Source organism: Ciona intestinalis, chromosome 4, assembly GCF_000224145.3.
Source record: "Ciona intestinalis chromosome 4, KH, whole genome shotgun sequence".
Lineage (NCBI taxonomy): Eukaryota > Metazoa > Chordata > Ascidiacea > Phlebobranchia > Cionidae > Ciona > Ciona intestinalis.
In genome coordinates this window covers 1,931,909-1,953,220 of record NC_020169.2, presented here as the reverse complement: position 1 = coordinate 1,953,220, position 21,312 = coordinate 1,931,909, and the positions used below count along the sequence as shown (strand labels likewise).

At 32.4% G+C, this 21,312-nt stretch overlaps 2 protein-coding genes across 2 annotated transcripts in view; one reads left to right on the top strand and one right to left on the bottom strand.

Annotated features, from left to right (window-relative positions):
• Nucleotides 1–14,467, bottom strand: part of LOC100182586 (multidrug resistance-associated protein 4) — a 28,173-nt gene extending 13,706 nt beyond the window's left edge. The window contains exons 1-19 of the mRNA XM_026834078.1: nucleotides 14,318–14,467; nucleotides 13,599–13,709; nucleotides 13,223–13,343; nucleotides 12,515–12,730; nucleotides 11,563–11,652; nucleotides 11,106–11,269; nucleotides 10,003–10,128; nucleotides 9,389–9,527; nucleotides 8,468–8,578; nucleotides 7,686–7,793; nucleotides 7,024–7,122; nucleotides 5,875–6,066; nucleotides 5,078–5,290; nucleotides 4,629–4,697; nucleotides 4,084–4,261; nucleotides 3,389–3,501; nucleotides 2,605–2,694; nucleotides 1,782–1,954; nucleotides 807–1,128 (exon numbers count right to left, since the gene is read on the bottom strand). Coding sequence (XP_026689879.1) covers nucleotides 807–1,128; nucleotides 1,782–1,954; nucleotides 2,605–2,694; nucleotides 3,389–3,501; nucleotides 4,084–4,261; nucleotides 4,629–4,697; nucleotides 5,078–5,290; nucleotides 5,875–6,066; nucleotides 7,024–7,122; nucleotides 7,686–7,793; nucleotides 8,468–8,578; nucleotides 9,389–9,527; nucleotides 10,003–10,128; nucleotides 11,106–11,269; nucleotides 11,563–11,652; nucleotides 12,515–12,730; nucleotides 13,223–13,343; nucleotides 13,599–13,709; nucleotides 14,318–14,388 — 2,706 coding nt within the window. The 5' untranslated portion in view covers nucleotides 14,389–14,467. The remainder of the gene's footprint in view (nucleotides 1–806; nucleotides 1,129–1,781; nucleotides 1,955–2,604; nucleotides 2,695–3,388; nucleotides 3,502–4,083; nucleotides 4,262–4,628; nucleotides 4,698–5,077; nucleotides 5,291–5,874; nucleotides 6,067–7,023; nucleotides 7,123–7,685; nucleotides 7,794–8,467; nucleotides 8,579–9,388; nucleotides 9,528–10,002; nucleotides 10,129–11,105; nucleotides 11,270–11,562; nucleotides 11,653–12,514; nucleotides 12,731–13,222; nucleotides 13,344–13,598; nucleotides 13,710–14,317) is intronic.
• Nucleotides 14,468–16,375: 1,908 nt separating this feature from the next.
• LOC100184957 (hydroxyacid oxidase 1-like) lies at nucleotides 16,376–20,923 on the top strand. The gene is made up of 9 exons (XM_002119219.5): nucleotides 16,376–16,533; nucleotides 16,685–16,836; nucleotides 17,469–17,584; nucleotides 17,838–17,977; nucleotides 18,501–18,676; nucleotides 18,977–19,068; nucleotides 19,163–19,321; nucleotides 19,650–19,719; nucleotides 19,993–20,923. Exons 1-9 carry the CDS (start codon nucleotides 16,400–16,402, stop codon nucleotides 20,067–20,069), a joined length of 1,116 nt encoding a protein of 371 aa, XP_002119255.1. The 5' UTR covers nucleotides 16,376–16,399; the 3' UTR covers nucleotides 20,070–20,923.
• Nucleotides 20,924–21,312: the final 389 nt, after the last annotated feature.

The window sequence follows — 21,312 nt, the reverse complement described above, 5'->3', positions numbered from 1 at the left end:
TGTACAAATCGCTGAATGGAGCAAGCGCTTGGCCCATGTAAGTTGAAGCAAGCCTAAAAACCCAGGGAGTAAGCAGGGGCAGCTGTCTTCACAATAAATTTTTTTTATAAAATCACTAATAAATTCCCTGAGTATGCCCCAATAAAAGGTGTGGCAATACATCATTAATAAGGCTTATGTTTATATATTAAAGTGGTCTATAAATTAGTATTAAAACTTACCTGAAAAGACTGATATATATAACTGCTAGGGATGCACATTACAGAATAATTAGATATTCTAGGATATCCTAGAATACTTTAATTCGAATCTAGAATTCCGAATCTAGAATTTCGAATCTTTTTATATTTATAGGAAAAAAAATTTTACCCACAAAAGTCAGTTTATTGACCCTTTCATAACAGCCTTGTTGGATCTTGAGCTGTAAAATGATCAAAAATTGTACTATTGGGTAGTTTTTGCGTCATGAAACGTATAGCAGGCTATGAAAAGACGTTACGAAACGTTTACTCTCGAAAGTCCCACAAACACAAAAATATTTTTTTTCAAAATTAATAACTTTCAAAAATTGTTAATATAGTAAATGAGATGACGTGTAATGACGTCATTAAACAGAATACCGAATCCCGTAATTAGATTCGAATACAAAAGGATTCGAATCTCATGGATTCGAAATTCTGACAAAACAACAGTTGTTAAAACACGCTTACGGTTAAAAACATATCTACATTTATTTGAAAGAAAATAAGCAAAGTCGCTACACCTAGTGGACATACGAGCCATTTATTTTAATTAAGTTTAAATTCTAATAGAAACAAAAGTGTGCGAAAGACACGACCCCTACAATGGGGGGAGTCGGCTTTAAAGAGCATTGACCCAAAGATTGGGCCCTGATGGAAAAAGAAAACCCCCAAAAAGAACCAATAGTTCACAGTGAACAGTTTCAGGAACTCACCTGCATACACAATGATATAAAATTCATCATTAAATTCTAAAGCTGGAATGGCTGTTGTTGTTGTGTTGAAAACAGCAGAAGCACTGCTGTTAAACAGACTGGTAGATGATGCAAGTGTAGTGTTGAGTGGTAATATGATCATTTGAGAATAGAAAATCTCAGACCTTGTAGCCCTAGGGGATAAAATGGGTAAACTATGACACTTTTAGGAAAAAAAATTCGAATTTATAACGAATATGACGAATTATTAAAGTAGTACTAATGGTATTTATGTACAATGACAATTTCTCCAACCCAGTGGTCACTAGTGGGTTTTCCAAGTTGTCAGCCATACATAAAACCAAAAAAATAAAAATCCCCACAAAAAGTTAAACACATGTTAACTTGTAAGCATGAGGGATATAAAAACACAAACTGGGTTATAAGGACTGTCCTGGCCCCGCCATGTAAGCTTAAATAAGTTGAATGTAAATGAATGGATGTAAGTAACTTGCTTAATCCTCAAGAGGCTGGAAACGACAATCGTTATCACACAGGTGTTTTGTTTCATGCACCTCGTGCCAGCTTATGAGTTACCAGTATATTACTTTGTGGATGACTTATGTTTTGATTTTGATTTTTTTGATTTTTTATGTATGACTGATAATTTGGACAACCTATTAATGACCACCGGGTTGAAGAAGCTGCCGTTAAGTCCCCAAGCCCAAGGACACATCTGCCAACAGTGATAGCAATGACAAGCCTTGAACCCATTACCCCTGGGATAGAGGCAGGCGCGCTAACCAACTGTGCCCTGGCCACGAGTTACACTCATCCATGCACTTACCATACAGCAATCCACCAATCACATAAAATAAATACAGTGTGATCACATAGAGCCAGGATGGTGAGCAAAGTAAAGAAATAAACATTGTAGATGAAATAGTTCTTGTAGACTTGAAACTTGACACTTCCTTGAGCATTTATTTCCTCTTCTTCAACTGGGGCGACAAAGTCTGCCTGAAATAAAAAAGTTTTGGGTTGGATTTTATTTTTCATTGGCATTTAAAAAACTGTTTTTTTTATATTTTATTTCTTTGTTAGTCTAAAATAATTTTTTTTTTTTGTTAGCCAAAATAAACAAAAAAATGTTGTTTGTCGTTTTGCTGCCAATTCCCCTCTCTTAAGTGTTTTTATTAATCTAATCTTTATAAATATATTTGTACAGATAAATAACAATTCATATTATGTTATGTTATGTTAAAAAAAGTGAACAGCCTATATAGGACAATTATATTTAAAAAAGTGTGCAGAAACAAAAAAAGATTTTTTAGGTTTTTTAATAAAAACTTGGCAATCATGCCTAAATATGAGCTATTGCTTTTTTCTGTTGTTGGGGTTCTTGTCAAAGACCTGGGATTTAGGTCAGATTTGGTCCATTACTACAAAAACTATTGCCATGTCCTTATTGAAAGCCTTCTTAAAGCATATAAGCATGTTAAAAAAGTAATGTTTGTATATATAAAGGCAATGCTATAAATATAAAAAGGCAATGCTACAAATTGAGAACAAATTATATAAACATTTTTGAAAAAATTTAATATAAACATTTTTGGTAATGTTAATATAAAAATTTTGGAAATGCTGATCAAATAAACATGAACATTTACCTTATTCTCTGCTATGAGAGGTTGAATGGTTTCATTATCAGTAAGGCATCCAGAATCTTCAGCACTTACACCATTAATATCACATGGGATCTAAGGCAGAAAGAAAAATTTTACAGACAGAAAATCACTAAAAATTGGAATATTTTAGAGACATTGGATAAAGTGCTATTTTTTTATTAAATATTTTCTCTAATTCATTTTGCACTGCACAAAAATTTTTTGGTCAAACATTTTTTTTAAATGAAAATAAGATTCTGAAATATTATATTTCTCTAAAGTTATGCTAAAAAACCTGCTAGGAATTTCCCAACCAGTTAACTTACAAAGCCTTACTTTCCCTGATACATCTGGGTGTATTATATAAACAATAAATATATATTGTCACTGCCAAGCATTTTATACTTGTATTTTAGCTCTTCTGGTTAAGAATTTTGCTGACCAAAGTTTTGTCGTCCTATCCAGAAAATGTCTTTTTCAGGGTAAATTTCACCTAAATAATGCTCTATTTAGCTCTTTAAGTAACATTTCACCCTGATGAAGCATGACATCACGTCACCTGAATAGGACGTTAAAACATCGGCCAGCAAAATTCTTGCCAGAGGAGCTAAAATACCGATATGAACAATAAACTATTTGAAATATTGAATATTATTTTAAACTATCTTACAAAACCAAACAGGGATTTTCTAACTAGTCTATATACAAAGCCTAACTTAAAACCATGTTACATTCCAACAAGCATATGAACAATAAACTATAACGGGCCATTATAAATCTTACAAACCTGTAATTTACTTTCATTTAACGTAAAAGTGGATTCATAAATTTCTCCCATGAAAATATCACCCTGTGATAGTGCAGCATCTGGTAGAATCGCCAAATTGACGTCCGATTTTACTGGGAAATAGAATTAAATTTTAGTAACTGCACTATTAAAATAAACTAAATAAAAATTTTACAAAAAAAATTAAATATTTGAATAAAACATATTTGAATTTCAAAATGTACAGTCCGAAGCAATTAAACTAAATAATGAAATGTGATACACTTAAACTCTTCTATTTAAACTCTGATCAATTTTCAGTCCAAAATTCTTTTACACTGTCAGTATACCACTTTGTGATACAGAATGTGCCTTGGACTTTTTCATTCTCGTTTAGAAGTTTAATAACTGGGTCTATGTAGCATATTAGGGTTTCTTAGGAAAAACCTTCACTAATTTAGAATACTCTATACAAAGGTGTTGGCATGTGTTGTTTAAAAAAATGTTAAGATTGTTTAAACATTTGGTGTGCTGTAAACAAATCCGGAGGAACCAAGGGTGCTTTGACATAAAAAAGTTTTAGAAACTTAGGAATATAACTTTACCTATGAAACGTTAAATGGAGAAAAAAGTATCAAGATATAAAATTTCTGCTTTTTAAAAAAAACACAACACTTTTAAAAAAAGTTCAAACAAAAAATTTTACGAACACTCACACTGCAAATTATCCTCAATAAATGAGTAGGTTCGCTGGCGGTCACCAGACAACAGTCGATTCCTGAATCCACCAGGACCTGGTGACAGAGGAGGTTCCTCCTTTTTCTTCAACAAAGCAGCAAAGTCAGTTCCATCTGCTTGTAGTTCAGAGTAAGTTCCTAAACCTGCAATTTTACCCTGTCGAATACGTAGGACATTTTAACTAATAAATTGTGGCGCTGTGGCTAAGTGGTTAGACTGCCTGCCTCTAAGCTCTAACCCTATTTTATTTTGGTGTTTAGAAAGAATAGTTAGTTAGGAGGAGGGGAGACGCAAGATATTTAAAAACAACATAATTTTTATTGCACTAACTGACCAACCATTACGCATTTGTGTTCTTATTCTCATTTTGTTAATAAATTGCTTTTAAAGTACGTGAGCTATAAACCTGTCATTTGGCCCGTGCAATAAAAAAAGATTGCCAGACCCTGTCATAAAGGGCCATCAGCCAAAAAAGTTTGGGAACCATAGACTTAGATCTACAGTTACTTTAGTTGCTACTTACTTCTTTTAGAATCATGATTTGATCAGCCTTCTGTAAAAACTGCAACTGATGAGTGACAAGAATTCGAATCTATAAAAAAGTATTAAAAATAATGTTAAGCTTGTATTAAAGTTGCACAAGAACCTTAAACAGTAATTTCATTTATAGTGATACAAGTTTACAAATTTGTTTGGCGCTGTGGCACAGTGATTAGCAACCTGCCTCTAAGCCAGAGGTATTAGTCTAATAGATTTGAGATGTGTATCCTTGGCAAGACACTTAAACGGTAATTGCTCTAACTTAGTGATAACTAATAAAGTGTCTTTAAACAATTAAAAAATTATTCACCCACAAAGTAACACAGTGGTAACCCGTAAACTGGCGCGGAGTGTGTGAAATTGAACAAACTATTTTTTTCATTAAAAATAGTCTAAAAAAAAGATAATATTGTCTATAAAAAAGTACCACACCGTTTTCCTCAAGTATCTACAGATGCAGCCTTCGAACATTTTATGAGCAACGGATGCATCCACCGCACTTAAAGGGTCATCCATAAGGAAGATATTCGTTCCTCTTCGATAAACAGCTCTTGCAAGGTTTACTCGAGCTTTTTGTCCTCCGCTGAGAGTTACTCCTCTTTGTCCGACCAGAGTTAAGTCTCCAAACTCAAAAGAGAGAAGATCCTTTGAGAAAAAATGAATGGAATGTAAGTGAACTAGTAGGCTGAAAAATTCATTTCCACAAACTAACAGAATAATTAGTTCGACCAAGTTCAAATATACTCAAAGTTGTGTAAAAAAGTATAATTTACTCAATAATACTCAACTAACGTATTTTGTAAAGATTCCACTATGTTTGACTGAAATTGTGTTTATAGTTTATATAAAAAAAGTAATGTTATGACCTTTATATTTCTGTATAGATGGCTGTAATATGAGATGATAACTAAAATGAATAACTTGCCCTATGTCACAGTTGGTTAACCTGCATGCCTCTAACCCAGAGGTTATGGGTTCAAGACTCATCGTTGCTACAGTTGTTAAGACTGTGTGTCTTCAGGCAAAACACTGATAGGCAAATTGCCACCAGTGGTCACTAATGGAATGTCAAAATTTTCAGCTATACAGAAATAAAATCACCCACAAAGTTACATAAGTGGTAACTCGAAAGCTGGCACGAGGTGTATAAAACAGAACATCCGCATTACAACAACTGCCGTTTTCTGGCCAGGCAAGAATAAAGCAGATAAAATTTATCCATTCTTTACCTTTTCAAGGCAGCAAATATCAATCACTTCTTTGAACCTTTTCTCATTGTATTCCTCTCCAAAGAGTATGTTTTCTCTTATCGAGCCAGAGAAAACCCATGGAGTTTGGCCAGCATAAGACACTTGGCCCACCACCCTAGCTTGGCCAGTGGAAGCAGGCAGTTCTCTCAGAATTGCACTCAAAAAAGAAGACTGCAAGAAATGTATTGGGGTATATTATAGTACATCAACTCACTGCATGAAATACATTGGTGTTATAAAATATTGGGGTTTATTATTTTTTTAGGATTTTTTATACGTATAGGGTAACAGAATATGTTATTAAGCGGATTTATTTAAAATGAAGTGCTAGCAATGAAAAAATAAAACTGGGTTATATTTTAAGCTATATAACTCAGCTTCAAACGTAAAATAATAGCTTTAAACAATTTAAATAATTTAAAATTTTTTAAATTTCAGAAGAATATACTAATATAAAATATAAGGTGTCCATTAGTTTCGGTAAAAGTGATGCTAATGCATAAAAAGCCAAGCAGTATTTCGAATCTGATTTAGTATAGTTTACAAAATTACATTACGTAGGTGAAACACTAGAATATAAATGCTGATAACTACAGCATGTCACAGATGTGTTACAAAGGACAAATTATTCTTGGTAAAACTGGTTCAGTCAGTGTAGGTTTATAACCTTTTAAAAAAAGCATTAAGCAGTAACCATTACTGAGAAAAAGAGGTAATTCCGCTGTACCAAAACTACACTAATATTTTAACTTAATATGTAACACACTTTAAGACACCTCACCCTAACTGAATGAACATGGTACATGTTAATATTATAAATGAAAGTAATTTACGTTATTCTCGCATGGCCGTAAAACAACAGTCGTTATAACATGGGTGTTCATACACCACATGCTTACAAGTTACCATGTATGTTACTTTGTGGGTAATTTTTTTGTGATTTGTTCTTTTTTTATGTATGGCTGATAATTTGGACAACCTATTAGTGACCACTGGGTTGGAGCATTTGCTCTTAAGTGTCTTGCCCAAGGACACATATTAACTAAAAACACATTTCAAAACAAAGTATCAAAACTGCACCAAGGTAACATTACCAAAAAATATATTGTTAAAAAAATACATAAATACCTTGCCAGATCCCACTGGACCAATAACAGCCAATAACTGGCCAGGTTTTACTTTTAAAGTTATATCTTCTAATGTTGGTCTGTTTGCAGAATCCTCATCCTTTGAAATAAATAACATTGTTAATATGAACCAATGCTTTAGGTTTGGTTAAAAAAACGAACATATTGAAATTACAAAAAATCTTTTTTTTTTGTATATTTTCTAAAACAGTATGAAGATTAGAGCAATAAAATGGTGTTTCTTTAATATTCTAAATAAGCTTCACAGAATACAGAAATTCAATTTATAAACTGCTAAATGGAATTAAAAAATGCAATTTAAAAAGGTAGATTATTATGTTGACCCTTGGTCGTGGAAAAGGAAAGTTTAATAAGTGTGTCAGTGTGTGTACTTTGGTCTGCTAATAAATCTCAATTCCCATGTCCACATACAAGCTGTAAGCCATTTTAAATTAAAGTAAATTTGTCCAATTCTCTGGCTACTGTTAAAGTCAGTTATTGTAAAGTATATAATGTAGCGTTGGCATAAATTAGCCCAAAATCCATGATCTCCTAATCCTAACATGCAGTGCCATAGAGTAATTTTCCAAATAAAACACATATATACTTTAAAAATACCTTGTTTTTATTTAATTAAATAAATCTGATAAAGTTTTTAAATACCTCTGTCCACCAAGCAGTAAAACTGGTAAGTTCTACAATGCAGTCTTTAGATGATTTTGGTGGCAAACCTTGCAGATCATCATCTATTTCATCCAGCATTAGAAAATTCTAGAAAAAAAAACAGCAAAAAAACTGATGTTTACATGTTTTGCTTTCATGCTAAATAAAACCTATGTGATTTCAATTTTTATATTGGTATTTATTTTACTAATCAGTTGCTGTGATAACGCAGAGCAAAGTTGATCACAATAGATATATATTCTAAACATGTGAGCTTGTGTATATAGGTTAACTTGGGAGTCAAGCAATTTTCCTGTATCCTGTTTATAATTACCCACAATCTTCTATTGACATTATAGGAACAAAACAGGAAGAATTTATCAAGTTCCCTGAACCTTAAACCGTTGTGTTCAACCTAATGACCAAGCCATGTATATATATCGTCGTATCTTTATGCACACTTTTGTTTCCATTAGAAGTTTAACTTAATTAAAATTAATGGCTTGTCTGTCCGCTAGGTATAACGACCACAATTATTTTCTTCCAATAAAATGTAAATATGTTTTTACTTGTAAGCATGTTTTAATACCTGTTGTTTTGTTGTTATATTCTGTCTTTTCATTAAAAATATTTCGAAATCTTTACTACTATACTCGAAGAGATAATTAAAATTGTTATTATTATATATACGAGCGTATATGTTTACAAAACATTAAAAAAATTTGCAAATAGCCTTGAAACATAATATGGCTTTAAGGGGAATTGAATAAGAAGTCTTGTACCTGTATTCTTTTCAAACTGATCAAAGACTCAGAAAGCTTTTCTATTGCCAGGGGAAAAAACAATCCCATTGATGTACGAAGTACATTGTACAGAGCTATGGCAGAGAAAACCTAGATGTGTTCAAAGGTTTAAAATGTCGTATGACTTGATAATAATAAGTCAGTTTTGGGCTAATGTATTTTTCCATATTATGTAATATGGTATAAAAGGTGTTCACTTCAAAATCAAAGAACAAATTTTCTGATAGGGAATTACAGTTAAAACTAAAGACTATAAAGAAAATAGTCAACCAAGCACAAAAAATGTGTCAATTGATAGTAATACCATCTTGGGCTTAAGTATTTTACCTATATTATGTAATATGGTAATGGTATAAAAGGTGTTGGTATAAAAATTAAAGACTAACAAATATTCTGTTAGTGAATTACAGTTAGAACTAAAGACCATTATTAAAAAGTCAACAAAATACAAAAAATATTACCAATGAAAATTAAAGTTTAATACACCATTATTGTTTATCATATTTAACGCAACATTAAGATGCTTGCAACCCTGGCATAGAACAACTGTATGCCAAGTCTCAAATAGAACACCCACTGTATGAATCACAGGCCCAAAATAAACAATTGCAAAAAGTGCTTCCGTTTTTAACCTAACTAGCATTACTCAGTTGCAAACAATTAGGTTCAACGTTCTTAAGTCTTATCACAAATGCATATCACGATTTATAATAAAAAGCACCCGGCCTGAAAAAAACATACTATATTAAAGAATACATACTACATTAAATAAACTATACTGCCTTAAATAAACGCATACTACATTAAATAATTGCAAACTACATTAAATAAACAATACTACATTATAAACCATAGAATATCAAATAAACTGTACTAGATTAAAATTTGAAGTGTTTTTACCTTAGAAGGCGTAAGGTGGCCACCCAACAGTACAAACGTGATGAATGTAAAGAGATTAAGCAATCTACTAGAAATAAACATCATGGAAAAGTTGCAGGCTTTTAATATGACTGAATAGAGAACTTTTTGGACCTCTTTCCTGTAGTAGAAAATTTAGTATATTAGTTTTTAGCAGTTTGCTTTTATCAAACATCTGGTATTTAGGTAAATATGACAAAAGCAGTTTAAAAAAGATGCCAGATTTTTGGTTGGGGCTTTTGCAACAGATTTAGCTCTAAGCTATATATTCATAAATGCATTTACAGCTGGTTTACTTTACAGTTACAAATAAAACCAAACTGTTTAGTTACATAATGCAGATCTTAAAACATTATCGGTAATTCCAACTTTATGGAATCAAATTAAACAACTATAATTTCATGTAAAACATAATTATTTCTCAACTTTATGAAATTAAAATAAACAGGTATAATTTCTTGCAAAAAAATAATTTTTTATCAATATTCACTCAAAAACAAGAAAAAATCTACTCCACAATTATCCAATTTCCTAATTATAAAATTCCAATGGTATAAACAGATTTCCACAATATACTAAACTACACGTTAGCAAACCTCCTGGTTTCTGAAACAAGTTTTTCGAATGGTTTCTCCCAAGCATACATCTTTATAATCTTCATAGCAGTGAGGACCTCATTCATTATTCGGATTCTCTGATCCGTGAGGACTGACATCTTTGCTCTGGAAAGATGTAAAATAAATGAATTTACTAGATGTGTTGTAGAAGTAGACCTATTTTTTATGAGCCAAATATGGTTTAAATCAAAGGTCCTTGACTAGGACCGCACCCACAAAGAATATAACCTAGTTTGTGAAGAGTTGGTTAAAATATTTTATATGGTCATGACTTTTTTTAAATTTTCTTTTTGAAAATGTACTGCATAATGAAATAATAAATATTTTTTACAAATATGATATATATATATATATATATAGTATGCTACTTCAACTGTGGCCAAAATGTACCTTTGGACTTTAGTCTTTGAACCACCCCCTATGGAATACAAGGTCTATATAGGGTCAACCCATTAAGCAAAGAATGAATAAAAGAATTTAACTTATTTAATCTTGCGTAACTAGGCAACAACAGTCGTTAAAATATGAGTGTTCCGTTTCATACACCTAATTTCCGATTACCACAAAATTTATTTGGAGATTTATTTCTTTTTTAATGTATGTCTAACAATTAGACAACCTACAAGGGCACACTTGGTTAAAGAGATTGGCATTAAGTGACTTTCTCAAGACACATATATGCCCACAGCGCCAAAAGCGTTAAATCCCAAACCTCGAATAACGTGTTTTAACCACTGTGCCATTGGCAACAGAAACAGGTGGAACAAGTTAAATGTAGTTTTGGAATGTTACGAAGAAAAAAGTCATTAATAGGCACCAAACCTGGGGTGGCAAGGTATACATGCATTCCCTGAAATATTCAAACTTTATTATTCAGTAAACATTTAAACCAATAGGTTAAATTTAGGATGTGGGGCTAATGGGTAACAAACCAAAAGTCCAGCGAATTGTATGATATAAGAGATATATTTTGCCTAAATGACATCTTCAGCCTTTTGTTTCATAAAAATAGGCATAAAAAACTATTACTGACTCCCCTGCATTTAAAAAAATTGATGTGTAATAATGTAGTCAATGCTTACCTAATGCGCCCAAACTGTCTGCCCACACAACTTTGTATGATCATTGCTAAAATTATAACCACCAGTCCTGCTAGAGAAGATACACCCAGGTCTGCCCATAGCAGATAAATAACAACAACTGCTTGGATGGGACCAATGATCAAATAATGCAGAAATAATCCCAACTGAAGGAAGAGGAAAATAATGAAGTGTTACTAGAGTCAGAATTTGTTTTACTTTTGTGGATTTTTTTATCAAAAGGATATGTTTTTGGATTGTTAACACAGGTAGCCTAACCTGGGATTTTGCAGTGCATTGATCAGTAAAAAATTGGACAAAATCATTCCATTAAAATTTTGTTCGAGAGTGCTACAATATGTACATATTATTAGTGCTAAAAAATACATGTTGTATTAGCTGTAATAATTGTACTTGATAAAGGACATTCATGTTGTTTCAGCTGGAACAGTATACTTACCCAGTCAAAACGAATAACATCCGTTGCACCAAGATTCACAATTTGCCCTGTAGTTGTTGCTGCCAAAGCTTTTTGACTGAGACGTAGAGTCTAGAAAATTAGGAAAAATTTTTATGGTTGAAATATTTATAAAATTAATAAAAAAATCCAAATTATATTAATAGTTTTAGCATTAAATATGTATAAGTTGATAGTTTAGGCCTTGTACACAGAACTAAAGCTTACTGAATTGTTTCAAAACTAGTTGCACTTATATCAGTAGACAAATTAAAAAAACCTTTATCAGAAGACAAATTAACCATTGGATAAAAAACAAATGCTCCAATTTGTCGGTAGCCAAGATAGTCAAAATAAAGTCACGATAAAAAACGAAATTTATTTGAGCTAGACTTTGATTAATTAGCATTTATATGCAAAACAGATGTATCTCATTCTCAAGTGTTAGAAGTTTTCAAAAAAAGTATTAGCATTTAGTACTAAACTATAATTATGAATATACTTATTTGGTGCCATTTATTGGTAATGATATCTTAGAAAAAAAGGTACATTTATTAAAATTGAAATATTCGTATGATGCTACATAGCAGCACAATGCTCTGACACAATACACAATGAGTAATCTACTAAGAAATGATGATTAATTCAAGTTGGGCCAACCTTTCTTGACATTAGACTCATTATAGAAAATAGTTCTTCTTTATAAGTTTATAAAACATATTCTGGACAAATACTTAAGCTTAACCAATTTTTCTTATTATTAGGCATAAATGTTAAGAACAGTTTAAAACCCAATTCCTGTTATAAGATTTTATGTGTATACCAGAGTTAAATTGAAAAAAAAAGGTGTAAAAATTACATATGCCAATACTATGTATAAAAATTGTTTTTAAAAAGTGTGGATATGCAATTATAACTTAGTAGTTAAGATTGCTTATATGAAAAAATTGCTTACTTTTTTGTACATTAAAGCACATGTTGCTGCTCTTAAATGCCAACCTAATCTCTGGGTGTAATAGTACAGAACATGATGCAAAAATGTGAGCAGTACAAGGATAGCAAATATCCCAGTTGCATAGAGATAAGCAGAACTGACTGGAACATTAGTGTTTACTTCAAAATAACCCAGAAGCCAGCGTATTAATAGAGGATTGAAAGTTCTTAAAACTTCCTGTGAATAAAAGAGACTATTGTACATAATATACCCTTAAAGGTGGCTGTACACAGTATCCGGAATTCGTCCGTTTCGTCTGTTTTGTTCGCCGCCGCATGCGGAATTGGACACGGGTTTGCATACGACTTCGCATGCGAATTCGCACGTCGGATACTATGTACAGCCACCTTAAAATTTTTTTTCTTAAAATTTTTTTTTTAGCCACCTTAAAGTTTTTTTTTATTTTATTTTTTTACTATGTACAGCCACCTTAATTTTTTTTTTTTCAAAAAAAATTATTTTTAGTTTAAGATCAAGAAATCATGTTACAAATAAACAGGATTTATGTTACGAAGATTGTTATGGAAAAGTTGTATTTAAAAATATATAAATTTAAAAACATGTTTAAAAAAGAGTATTACAATCTGATTGATTGAATCATAAATTTATATATACTGTATACATAAACACTTTTTTTAAATATCGGATAAATAAAATACGTTTCCTTACTTCTATAACAGCTATAAAAACATAAAACAACCAAGATGAGAAGTAAGTGTTTACAGCAGCTCGAAACAAGCTTGGTTTCTTTCCAGTTGAATAAAAACGTTGTAGCTCTGCTTTCCATTTGCTGTTATGAAAATTTGAAAAACAGTTGTAAACATTTTGGTTTTTAAATAAATGGGAGCTTTTTTGCATAGGCAAATATATTTTATTGGACTACAATTATATATTTCATTTTGTATATAAGAAAACTAACCTTAGAAGCTATAATACATGATTTTGCAATTTACGAAACTCTAAGACAAGATATAGACATTGTACTCTACAATGTAATTCGCAATGCTGTGTAGTATGACTAAACATTAATTTATAAAAACTTTACCATTCTAAATCATAACACAACTTTTCTGATTTGTCATCCGGAAGGAGACGGTACATGTCTTCATCTTTCAAGTCATGTTTGCTACCATTTCGAAAGAATCCATTCATCCACCTGAATCAAAACAAACATTATAGGAAATAAATAAATAAAGGGATGTAATTTGTCATCATATGACAATGCTACTTCTTGTAACATATGAGTTTTTATACAGGCTGTGGAACCTATTGTGGTTTGTGGCTAGTTATTTATGTTTTTGGCACCCCACTAATCACAGGGTTGGTCATATCCAATGACACACGTCACAATGGTGGAGCATTGAGTTTGTTATGAAGCAATTACTTTTATTAGCGCGGCGGTGCAAGCAAATAAATTTACATATATGCATGATATGAAGATGCACACAGGCTAATAACATGCATTGATTCTTGGACATATTTTTTAAGACAATAGATACATTCAGATCCATACACACAGGGTGCAAGTAAAAATCTTCCTCCACATTATTTGCTAACCACTTACCCCTAACCCCTATAACCACTTAACTCCTAACCGTTACCTCCTAACCAGTAACCACCAACCTCTAACACTTCCCACCGGCCTAATTTGCTATGTACTAAAAAGGGCTCTTCACAAGTGATGGTGAGGCTATTGTTAATATTTAATATATATATGTATATATTTTATATATATATATTATACTTTGTAATATCTTAACTTACCAGAAGGACATGAAGGAAAATATGTTTTTGTAGTTCAGTGGATTCTTTTGCAATTTTTCCTGCTTGGTCATCGTTGTGGAATTTTTAGTTTAAGAACAGATTAATTAAATAATTAAAATTACATAAACACTAACATAGTTTTGATTGTCTAGTCATTATAAAGAAATATAAGGGTAGGCATAATTGCTCGAATTTGGAGCTAAACAGTAGAATATGACGTACTAACTAACACAACGCCTGCCCTTTCCAGGTATACACAGCATGACAGCAACACGGGTATTTATAGCATAGGCAACACGTATACTGCTTACTGAAACTGACCTAAAATGCTTAATATAATATAGTGCCCTATAGCCTACTGTAGTGTTTCTGTAAACAATGACTATACGACATTTCTGTTTGCGCTTATCCAACAGCATTCCATCTGAAGTGATACATGTATGGTTGGTTGTGGTGTTATGAAATCGACGGGACGGAAAATCCCCACTAATCAATAACCATTACGTCATCGTGAGTCAGCTCTTTAGTCCTTGCCATGCAATCCTTGTGTAACGTCGTTGCTGTGTAATAAGTTTAATAAAATTCATGGTGCTAGGTTTCTTTCGACCCAACTAAAAGTACTTTGATTATTAAATATATTTTTTGATACGTAATTGAAGTGTCGCTTCTTCTTCAGTGTCTCGTTTTTTTCTATAGGCAAGGGGGGGGGGATTCCTCACTAGCACCTTCATCTTCGTTTTGGCACGAGCATACAACTATATTATCGAATATTAAAACTTTTTGGGTTTCTGCTCTTCTAATGCCGTGGCACCTTGTCGGCTGTCGCTGCTATCAACGTTGGCATTTTTGTAATTTCTAATTTTCTCGAGTTATTTGTTGTTTAAATGTGTGCCTTATATTAATACTTTGTCAGTCCTAAATTAAAAAAATTAAAAAATCTTCCCTAATGTTAAGCATTCTGTGTTAAGACCCACAAAGTGACACACGTGGTAACTCGTAAGCGGCAATAAGGTGTGTGAAACAGCACACCCGTGTTATACCGCCTGTCCTGACCCCGCCACGCAAAGATAAAAACAAATAATCATTGCTATGCACGTAAAAATCTGATGGCACTACGTTCTTTTCTTACCGCGGTACATAAGAGGACTCTCTTTCTAAACAGACGGCAGGAAATAAAGCTTTTCATATCATCGGCCCTTTGACAGCAGGTCTATTTGCACGAATACGTGATGAAACATACTGTTTCTTCCCGTTTACATACTGAATGTAGGCTACATAAAAAGCGATTGGACAATTACTATCAAATATATATTCAATACAATAAAATACTATTCAAACTACATACTGCAGGAAGGTACCAGCATTCAATTTTGCGGTCTCGTACAGCTTAATACGTGATCATTTTCTACACAGCCTCGAGGCTTCAGTACATCGTAGTGCCTCTTTAATTGCTGTCCAATATTATTGTAATACGATAATTTACCGGAAAGTGTCGTGTTTTTTAAATGATATCATCAGCGTATGTGTGTATATATATATCTATTGTGTTCATACGTTTTAAGCATGGCGCCCTCTATAACCCTCGTTATAGAGGGCGCCATCATAGATATCTAAACATATGTTTAGATATCTATGGCGCCATGGTTTTAAGTAAATAAGGCTGTTTAACGTAAATACATTTGATTTACTTTATATAAAATATCCAGAGCAAAAACAGCATTTGGTACTACCTAAATTCCTGTAAAAAATAATGTTGAAATTTATAGCTATAGCCTATTCTCCTACTAAATAGAAATCAATTAATTTACCTTCTCGGACGAGTGAACTATTTTTCTAGGGAATTACCCTCGAAGTAAATTTTGTGTCACGTACTTTGTCTGCTCTGTTGTTGTTTACTGACTAGAAAAACCGTCGGCAATGTTGTTGTTTACTGTTGTTGTTTACTGACTAGAAAAACCGTCGGCAATGTTATAACAAAGCATATGTACTAGTATATATGCTTTGGTTATGATATTATTATCTTTGAATCTATTATACATAAATTGAATTTTATTTCGTAGAGGAAAACCATCGTAATATATAATGAGTGCTCCCGTATCTGTAAAAGATTATGAAAATAGTGCACGAGAAAAACTTCCAAAATCTGTGTGGGATTATTACAGCAGTGGAGCTAATAACGAACAAACATTGTCTGACAACTGCAACGCATTTAGCAGGTAGGATGTATACATGATTTTTTTCTGTTGTTTTAACACTAGCACTATATTACAAGCCCATGTTTTTTTACTTTGCCTACACATTATAACAGGCTTGTTTTATGCAATGTCTATAAGCCAAAGCCATTCCTCATTCCTGCTGTTTATTCAGATATCGTCTGAGACCCCATGTTCTTAATGATGTATCAAAAGTGAACCTTGGGTCATCCGTTCTGGGTACCCCAATTGATTTTCCTGTATGCATTGCATCTACTGCAATGAACAAGATGGCGCATCCAACTGGTGAAATTGCTGTTGTGAAAGGTACAGAACTATTGGTACTGAGATGGCATTCTGGGCTCTAACTAAACTAGCCGCCGCCTAAATTCTATTTAACTTTTTTAGGTGCTTAACTAAAATTTAATAGGTAATGCACAGAAATTTAGTCGGCCCGCTAAACATAAAAAACACAGAATAAATTTTAATTAAAAACACGAGGTAACCAATAGTAACTTGTACCAACTAGTTTGGTCATTAGCCAAGAATACCATCCCTGGTGTACAATTCTATCATGAAGTCATTCCTAAGAAGGACATAGTATAAGGGCAATAAGGCCAAGTGTTAGGGTTAAATGTGAATAGGCTGTATGATGTAGCAGTTCGTTTCTTCATTAGCACCAAACTGTCAACAGCATGTGTAGGTTAAAGCCGCTCTTTAACTTAACATTATATATTCTGTAAATGAGAATCTGTCATGGTGTGGTATTGTACTGTTTGTAGTTAGTTAACCAGTGTCTGTTCTGAACAAAATCAAAATACATATAGATATACTATACATCTATACATATTTCTGGTGAAACTGAGCTAACACTACATTTTACAGATAATAAATACATAAAAAGTTGTTGTCTGTAATTTAAGTGCTATTATTTTTACAAGCTACCATTTTGCTTCCAGCTGCAGAATCTATGAAAATAGGTTACATGCAAAGTACTTGGGCTACCACCAGTGTGGAAGATATAACAGCTGCTGCTCCTGGAGCTATTAGATGGCTACAACTCTACATATACAAAGTATATATGCATACCTAATTCAGTTTTAACTATTTTGTAATGTTAAATTTAAACCTAATTTTGGAATTTCTTTTATAAACTTTAAGTATAAGCAATTTAAATAGCCTAACAATTGCCAAAGGACACATATGCTCCCAATGGTAGCAACAACGAGCCTTAAACCCGTTACCTCTGGGTTAAAGAAAGGTGTGCTAACTGACTGTGCGCGGAAATGTATCATGAAATCCAATACAAACTTTTGTTTAATATTTAGAACAGGGAAGTTACAAAACAATTAGTTCAGCGCGCTGAAAGACTTGGCTACCAAGGAATATTTCTTACAGTGGACACACCTATATTGGGAAAACGATACAAAGACGTGAAAAACAATTTTAGCTTACCGTCACATTTAAGGTGATAACTAAATTTAAAAAAACTGCACAGTACAGTGCTTTTAGAATTTAAAAATTGCAATTTTATTATTAAAAATTATCATAATGCAAAGTGTAGTTTTAAATTGAACATAAATAGTCATCTTGGGTAAAACCAGAACAATTTTAGTTTACCCTTCACCGTCTTGTTTAAGATCATAACTGGATTTTAAGATCTGCACTAAATGCACACTGCAATAGCTTTGGGTTCTAAAAAAGCTAATTTTAATATGAAAGTAATGCATTTTTATTTTCTATTTCCAAGCACAAAAACCTATATATGAATTGAGTTTAAAAGTAAAAATATATACAAATATATCCTAGTAAATGAAACCTAATAAATGTAACCTAATAGGAATTTTCAAAAAGTAAACAGTAAAATGGCATAATAAGGTTAATATTTGAAGGGCTGTTAAATAAGCATTAAACAATAACATAAATTTAATTAATCTATCCCTTTAAATATAACAACACAGGTTAATGAACTAACCTTTTTATTAAAACAGTTTGGAAAACTTTAAAGCCTTAGACCTGAAGGAGTTACATACCGTGGATGGGGAAAATGGTTCAGGGTTGGCACAGATGGTAGCAGCACTGATAGACCCATCTTTACAATGGTCAGATATTGCTTGGCTTAAAACAATCACAAGCATGCCTATTGTGTTAAAAGGAATTATAACAGGTATTGAATGAAATATTTGCTAAATTTAATCAAAACGCATGTAACTAATATTTAAAGTTATGTGTCTTCAAATATATTTTCCGTTCATGAAAGGTCTATTTTATATTCTATAGTGTTTACCATTTGTATAATGTTTTTTTATATTCTGTAGTGTTTTGTACAGTTGCTTGCCAAGCTCCTTTCACTGCTTGCATTTTTAATGTGTTTTTTTGACCTTAAGAGTTTATCTACAGTCTAGATAAAACACTGTGCATTTATGCATAGTTTTTATAAAACCAACTTTATTAAAATAAAATTTAGGTGAGATGGCTAAAAGGGCAGTGAAGGAAAATGTTGCTGGTATATTGGTGTCTAACCATGGAGCAAGGCAGTTAGATGGTGTGCCTGCAACAGTGAGTTAAATTAATAATTCATTTAATTTAGGTGCTGTGTGTATTGTTGTGACTGTATGATGTCATATTGTATACAACAAACTACTTCCTGTAGATTGACGCACTACGTGAGATAGTTCAAGCTGTGGACGGGAAATGCGAAGTCTATTTAGACGGTGGCGTGCGAAATGGAACTGACGTTATTAAAGCAATTGCGTTCGGCGCCAAAGCTGTATTTATTGGTCGTCCTGTGCTGTGGGGCTTAGCACACAATGTAAGTTTATGAATAAAAGCGACTTGCTCTATTCTCCCGAAAACGACAGTCTTTAAACATGGGTTTACATACATGGTAACTTACATTGTGTTTACATACATGGTAACTAACATTGTGTTTACATACATGGTAACTTACATTGTGTTTACATACATGGTTACAAAGTAACATACATGGTAACTCGTAAGCTAGCACGAGATGTATGAACACCCATGTGATAACGACTGTCGTTTTCCGGCCACGTGAGGATAAAGTAAGTTACATTCATATATGTAAATGTCAGCCAATAAATTTTCCTAAACCTTATTTCAATTTTATTTTCACCAAGGGTCAAGAGGGGGTGAGACATGTTCTAAAAATGTTACGAGAAGAATTTAAAACTGCACTTCAACTTATGGGTTGGTGGAATTATTGGTGAACAACGTTTCACTCAAATATGGTTTTCGTAATTTGTGTTTATTATATGGCATGTGGATGTAGTCTATAACATTGAATTAATTGTAATTTAGTATTAAATTTCTGTTATTTTTTTCTTACAGCAAGTATTATGTATTGGTTAGTGCTGTTTCAGAAAAGTATTAAATTTATGTTATTGCTATTTTACAACAAATATAATTTTGTTGTTAATGTTACTTTACACCACATAGTATGTTATTGCTGTTTTTTTCTAGGATGTACTTCCATAGAAGAGTTGCAGTCTGGTGTTAACATGGTCGTTCCGCAATCCTATTTCAACTCAAGCCTTTAAACCAAATTTTGGTGTTTTTGGTTTTGCTTAATATTATTTAATTTTTAATACATCTGGCTGCACTAAATGTTGGGGTCATTTTTTTATTTAGTTTATTTTAAAACTAAATTGTTGGTATTTTTTTGTAATTTAGTTTATTTTGGTGTAACTAATTGCACTAACTGTTTTTGTTTGTTATTTTATGTGAAACATATTTTTACAGATTGTTTCTTTTACACTCTACTTTATGACAAGTTTCCTATCATGTACATCCATCTGCATTTATTATCAATTCGCCGTTAGGAAAATTTAACCTCAAAACTTATACTGTGGGGGAAGATGGGACACCTTGGCACATATTATCCCAACCTTCTGATCGAGTTGATGATATGGTTTTATACTTTTTATGTTTTTTGTTTACTAACAAATGAGACAAGAAACTGGGATAAAAAGGTTTCCCATATTTCCCCACCCCACTCTATGTCTTCACCATATATAGTACTATAGGGTTGGGTTGGGATGCCTCACTTTAATCTCCCAATCGTGTTTGAAAGAGTTTATAACACTTAAAAGTAACAGAGCTACGAATAAATGATTCTGTTAATATTCGTTGTTTACTACCAAATGAGACGAAAACAGGGAATAAAAAATGTCCTCGTCCCACTATATGTCTTTATTTCTCTAATTCTTAAACTTAACTACAGCATTATTTAATCCTCTCTAATTCTGATTAAACTATAACATGGTTAAAGTCTGCAATCTTCTATGAAATTCCGTTTGCATGCAATCATTTTTAGTGTTTTGTCGTACACACATACATATCCAGAAGCAATAAAGTGTAACAAATTGTGTTCTTAATAAACTTTGGTAAATCAGAAACCGTACAAGCAGTACATTGAGAAATTCAACGTATTATGTGGATAAAACATATATTTGTCTTCGTAAACTAAAATGAAGTCAGCTATGGTTAGTAGGCGAACTACTGACTTTTGTATAAATTGATTACAAAAATACTAAGTGCTCGAATAACATATTACACAGCAGTGACCGAGTTAGAAGTACCCGTAAAATGTTTGTAATGCTTTGCCGTATTTTTTTCTTTTTAAGCATAAAAATCTAAGTATAGTAGGATGGGGGAAGATAGGACACCTTCGGCGCATAATATCTGAATATCCTGATCGTGTTTTAAACAGTTAACAATGGTCTATGGGAGTCTTGAGCATATAGTTTTATAATTCTTTGAAAGATCCTTGTTTACTACCAC